At 38.1% G+C, this 6,476-nt stretch overlaps 1 protein-coding gene across 1 annotated transcript; it reads left to right on the top strand.

The window, feature by feature from the left end:
• Positions 1–935: 935 nt before the first annotated feature.
• LOC137717875 (protease Do-like 10, mitochondrial) lies at positions 936–6,250 on the top strand. Its single transcript, XM_068457372.1, has 8 exons — positions 936–1,426; positions 1,718–1,963; positions 3,055–3,250; positions 3,520–3,779; positions 4,039–4,166; positions 4,889–5,092; positions 5,580–5,630; positions 5,817–6,250. Exons 1-8 carry the CDS (start codon positions 997–999, stop codon positions 6,021–6,023), a joined length of 1,722 nt encoding a protein of 573 aa, XP_068313473.1. The 5' UTR covers positions 936–996; the 3' UTR covers positions 6,024–6,250.
• The last annotated feature ends 226 nt before the right edge of the window (positions 6,251–6,476 follow it).

Here is a 6,476-nt window from a genome sequence, read left to right as displayed (position 1 = left end):
CCCAGTCTTTACTTCCCTCATCTCCCATCCCGTGCTTATTTCCCACCCTTTTGTGTGCAGCTTTCCATGGATTTAAGTTTATACCCTGATCCATCCATGCCCTTTCAAGATTTCTTCTTTGATTTGGCGCTCAATTTCTTGGTGTGGGGTTGGATTCGTGGCTGCAGGTGGGTTAGATCTACATTTGTTAGCTCATTTTCATGATGGTGTCACATTCTTTACCTGGTTTTTTTTGTGGCTGCACTGACATGTGCACTCAGATATGACGGCTCGACTTGTGCGTCTCGAACCTGACAGCTCCGTTGCCTGTTGTGGCTAGCTTTTATGGTGTTCGATGTGTGGATGCCGGTATCTCACTATTTGGTGAATTTGTAGGTGGCCAAGGCTTAAGTGCCTCATCCCCCACTGTGATGAGTTGATTACCGGATCTCTTCTCGAAGTAGTGTAGTCGTGTTTCACTCGCCTTACGTGCATCGTGGTGGTGCTTTTGTTTTGGCTAGATTGGTCTTCGCCTTTGGGCGAAGATTATGTAATCTGGTCTGTTAACGATGACTTGATGTTGTCTCGCTCTAACGGGATGACTTTATGTGGTCTCGCTATTCAACGATAACCAATGTGGTTGCCTGTATTTCTCTGTTGCATCTATCGGTTATTGTGATAGGTTTGTACTGGTGGCAATTGTGTGCTTGGGTGTTAGTGCTTATGGTGGCCTACTAGGGGTTTACTTTTATTTGTTTATTTGTGCAAATTTACTTCAGATCAATTTATTGGTCACTAGAGCTATGTACCCAATGGCACACTTGTATTTGTTTGTGTTGATTAATGAAATACTACGCCATCGTTTATTGTAACCAAAAAAAAAAAAAAAAAAAAACATAATATTATCCTAAATAAATAAAATAACACGCCTTCAAACATGGCCGTTTCATCATCTCACCACCCTAACTAGTCTTGTTTCAGAAATCAGAGCGACTGCCGTGCAAAATACAAAAAGACATGCTGGGAACGTCCGTCCATAGACTCACCAGGCTCTCTGTTTCCTCTATAAAGTTAATAGCTAGTAAGGCAACCGCAACCGCAAGAGGGACTAGTACTTGTACTTCTACCATTACCAGGAAAGCCGCAGCTACTGTTGAAGAAGTTGCGGCAGCCGCCGCTGCCGCGTCTTCTTCTTGCTCCTCCGAGCCACTTAACTCTAATGGGCCTTTCCCCTACCCCTCATCAGCTGCAGCGCACCTGCAACGACGACGCCCACGACCACGTTTAGGTCTAGGTGATGGGAGGAACATCCAGAGGAGAAGCACGACGGATACGGATGCAATAGAGCTAGCATTGGATTCAGTGGTGAAGATCTTCACTGTGACGAGCAGCCCTAACTACTTCCTTCCTTGGCAGAACAAGTCCCAGCGAGAAACCATGGGCTCCGGTAACATTCTCTCATTTATTCTTTCTCAAGTCTTAGAGGGAGTTTTATCTTTAAATAAAATTGAAATAGGCTAATAGCAGCTTGATAAGGCAAGGTAATGGAACACTAACACATAAAAAAGGCTCAATTAGGTTCCATTGCCATATTATTGCATTTTCAAAGCTCCAATTGTCACCATCTGCATTACTTGATTTCGAATTTTATTTATCTTTGATTTTAACATTCCACTTCGTTTGCCTGCATTAGTTTCCTTCTAACTTTAAAATATTCTGTTCGTAATTCATGACATAGGGTTCGTAATCCGTGGGAAGAAAATTCTGACAAATGCTCATGTAGTGGCTGATCATACCTTTGTACTTGTAAGAAAGCATGGTTCTCCTACCAAGTACAGAGCGCAAGTTAACGCTGTTGGTCATGAATGTGATTTAGCCATTTTGACTGTTGAAAGTCAAGACTTCTGGGAGGGTATGACTTCCCTCGATCTAGGGGACATTCCTTTTTTGCAACAAGCCGTGGCTGTTGTTGGATATCCTCAAGGTAACAATCAACTTTACTCTTTTACCACACTTTTTATCTTTAATGTGATCTAAGTAATATTTTATCATCCTGAAGCTGAAGATAGAAAAACAAGATAAAACACATAATTGTTTTCAATATCTAGGGTAAGTAGACCCAAATCATTATCAGTCAGAAACAATACCTCATTGCATAATACCTCTATTCACATGTAATTTGTGAAAATAGTACTACTCTGAATAGGATGAAGAGCTGTTGTGGGTGCGATACCAAATCTTATGCAGGATCCTAAACACTTGAGCTTTATGGTTAGCTAGCATGATGGTTCATTCATATCATTGTTTTGCATTTAAAGCAACGGTGTTCTAGCCTGGTTATGCATGATGGAAATTGGATCTTAATTGATGCTGTGATGCTGAAATCAAATCTTAAGGTTGCAGAAATTTCTGAAAAAAATGAACATTGAATAGAAGAAAGAAATAAACCTAGGAAGAGAAGGCATAATCTCTGCTCTGTTGAGAGGTTACATAGAGGCCTGCTATGTCCCCTGCTCTTCCAACAGGGACTAGGGTTCTCCCATAAACCAGTAAAAGAAAAAACTGAACTGAGTATGAACTTCTAAAGCATAAGAGCAAATGTCTCCAAGATGTAAAATTAGACTCATGGAGCACTGAAATAGCAAATTCCAGAAAATCTTGAAATCACTAGAATACTTTTGACTTGAAAAGAAATTAAACCAGTATAATATTTCTGACGATTGAAATTTAAGGAAATATGAAATGAGAATCTTTGGTGCAGCTACTTGAGCAGAAACCTTTCTTCTTATTCCTTTTTGCGTAAAAATAATGGACATAGAGGATTGATTTCTTTTGATTGATCCCGAAGATGCTTTTCTTCACTCTTCATAGTTCATTTTGCTTGGATGAGTTCCTGATCTCTTTCTCTTTTAAGCTATAGCTTCTTTAGTTTATTTTTGTACTGAAGGGACTTATACCAATGGACTCGTGTTCTACCTGTACTGTTTTTCTCTTTATGAATTAATAGTGAAAGGTTGAAAGCATGGTGCACAGAGAAAGTGCATAACTTAATTAATGCAATGCTTTTGGTCCCAGGTGGTGATAACATTTCAGTTACCAAAGGTGTTGTTTCTAGGGTTGAACCCACTCAATATGTACACGGGGCAACCCAGCTCATGGCAATACAAATTGATGCTGCAATAAATCCAGGGAATAGTGGCGGTCCAGCAATCATGGGCAATAAAGTTGCTGGTGTGGCTTTCCAGAACCTTTCTGGTGCAGAGAATATTGGGTGAGTCTTATTTTAGTTCAGATGGCCATTGTTCATTTTGTTCGGTAAGACAGGATCTGTAGTATTCATTTTCTTTTTGTTGGACATGTTGTAAAGGAACAAAGGTGTGATTTGACACTCAATAGTGCAAGTCCAGTCTACAGGCAGACAAAGTCACCAAGAGTCTCTTGGTTGAGTTTGAGAAACTACTTCCTTAACCCTTAATGGCGTCTCAGAGCATTGTTGTTCTTTTGCTAAATTTTGTTTTCTGCGTCTGTTGGAATTTTCAGTTATATAATTCCTGTCCCAGTAATAAAGCATTTTATTGCTGGAGTGGAAGAAAGTGGCAAGTATGTTGGATTCTGCTCTCTGGGTTTGTCATGCCAACCCATTGAAAATGTTCAACTGAGGAACCACTTTCGGATGCGCCCTGAAATGACCGGGGTACTAGTGAGCAAAATTAACCCTCTCTCGGATGCCTATAAAGTCTTGAAGAAAGATGATATTATCCTTGTTTTTGATGGAGTGCCTGTAGCGAATGATGGAACAGGTAGTCATTTGTTATTCCCTAACTTTAATAATACCAATGTGGTTGTGGTTCATGGAGTTGGGAGCATGCGATAATTTTGTTGCAATAGCCCTATCATACATTCCAATTGCTTCACATGCATGTATTCGTAGTGTAACTAGAAGTTGACAGTTGGCTTGGGTAACAGTGAAGATCTTTAGGCAGAATGGAAGGTTTTTTTTACTTTGCACATATTTGTTTTCCCCATGCTTTCTTATTTTTAGCACGATGCACGATGCAGTTCATTTTCGAAACAGAGAGCGGATAACATTTGACCATTTGGTTTCTATGAAGAAACCCAATGAAACAGCCGTAGTTAGAGTTCTGAGGGACGGTGAAGAGTATGAATTCAGTATCGCCCTTCAACCTGTAAGTATGGTACTATTTTGTATGTGTGTTTAGTTTAGTGGTTTCTCCATAGAAGAATCACAAGCATAAGATAAGATGTCTCTTAAACTCACAAACTTTTATTTCTCTTTTCGTTTCGAGTAATTCAAAGTGGAAAAAATAGCTGGTTTCTTGGAACATTCTTTTGAAAGGAAAAAAAAGTTAAGAAATTTATGTAGAATATCATTTTTTGGTTGTCTTATAATTTTTTGATTAGGTTCCATTGAGTTTATTAAGATCTGGCTCGGCTTTGGCTAAGGTTAGACTGCACATGGTTAGAACGGATATTGAAGATGTTTGTGGGCATGGTATACACTATGGGGTTCCGGTTGAACTTTGTGATGGTTGGGAGAGATATACACGGAAGGGAAGTCTGGTGCAAGGTTGTGGGGATTTTTTTGGCAGAACCACATGATGTTACTTATATCACTATTCTTTTACTATCTTTTTAAGATATTTGTGACCTTTGTGATATTCACCTCGTAGATTGGCATAGGAAGAATTTTGGTAGCTGACACTAGGAAACCTATTGCAGTGATAATTAGATTGGTTCTACGTCTTAACTGCAAATTTTAACTTCCATAGTAAGATGTGAATTGAAATTCATAGGATGGTTTAATGAGTGATGTACGATTTGCTTTGCCGTGCAATATATACTTTTGTTTTCTTTATTCAATTGATTCATTAGTTGTTCAATTATGCAGTTACAGCCATTAGTTCCAGTTCATCAGTTCGATAAGCTTCCTAGTTATTACATTTTTGCTGGTTTGGTCTTTGTTCCACTCACTCAGCCATACCTTCACGAGTATGGAGAAGACTGGTACAATACTTCACCTCGACGATTGTGTGAAAGCGCATTGAGGGAACCACCAAAACGGCCTGGTCAACAGCTTGTCATCCTTTCTCAGGTATTGATACATTATTTAAGTGATATAAGTCATATATCTGCATTAGTTTGTTGTTCGTTGTTCGTTGTTCGTTGTATATGCCACTAAGACAAGAATTTTGCAAAGTAGAATAATGAAAGAATATAAAGCTGTGAATTTCATTTAGTGGAGATAAAATTCTGTCAATGATGTCCTTTTTATGTTAGTCAAAATCAGTTAATATAATCATACTGACAAAAAAGTTTTGTTTTGTTATTTTCTAGTTTTTATAATTTATGTCATGATGTTGTCAAACCCGCCAAATTTATTATCTCCTCCATATTGTTTTATAAGAATCCGTCCAAGAACGTGTAGCTCTTAACTTTCAGTGTTGATAAATTTCATACATTTCTTTTTTAACTTTAAAATGGTACTCTGTTAGTTTTTACCGGGAGAGCCACTTTTAGGAATTTTCTTTTGATTGAGCAGGTCATTGAATATTTTCGTGACAATTGTTTAATGTGTTCAGGTCCTAATGGACGATATCAATGCAGGATATGAACGTCTTGCAGAGTTACAGGTGTGACAATTTCCTACTTTATTACTGTGACACATCTGTATCACTTATATTTGAGCTGTCATTGATGTTAGGTTATTGTTTCCCCACGTTACTGATATGATAGGAAGTCGGCAGGATAGAACTTGACAATCGTACACATGTACTTGTTTACTATGTTGTGAATTTTTTTTAAACATGTGGTGGCAGGTTAAGAAGGTTAACGGAGTTGAAGTTGACAATTTGAAACATTTATGCCGACTTGTCGAAAACTGCAGCGAAGAGAGTGTGCGCTTTGATTTGGATGATGATAGGGTTATTGTGTTAAACCGTCGCTTAGCAAAAGTTGCAACTTCAAGGATTTTGAAGTGCCATCGAATACCCTCAGTAATGTCTGATGATCTTACCATCTCTTAGCAAGAGTTGACTTTCTGAAGGTGCGACTGGCTAATACATTTTTGCGAAATAGAATGACATGAAGATTAAGCTGTTATGCTCAAGCCAAATCGTCACTTATGGTAGCTTGTTAACAAGTACATTAAAGTGTGGGAAATGGGTCAATTTTTGTCATTCTTTTTGTTATCTACTAATGTATATGTTGAGGTAAAAGAATGTGTTTATTAGTTTTTGTATTCATTCAACACTCTTGGTTTTTGTAGTTAATAGTGGTGTTTTTTTTTCTTTTATCATTAGGCGTATGCAAAATTCTTCATTGCCTTTTAATTTTCCAGCTTATAGATTGGTTTGAGAAAATTTGATATTTCTAGTTTTTCAAAACTTACGAGGAGAGGTGTTACGATTGTTTAAAAAGTACAACAATACCAAACTCTTTTTTGGGTTCAATATTTGGGTTTGCTAATAAAGGGGGAT

This window comes from Pyrus communis, chromosome 15 (genome assembly GCF_963583255.1).
Source record: "Pyrus communis chromosome 15, drPyrComm1.1, whole genome shotgun sequence".
NCBI lineage: Eukaryota > Viridiplantae > Streptophyta > Magnoliopsida > Rosales > Rosaceae > Pyrus > Pyrus communis.
This window is presented reverse-complemented; position numbering and strand designations above follow the sequence as displayed.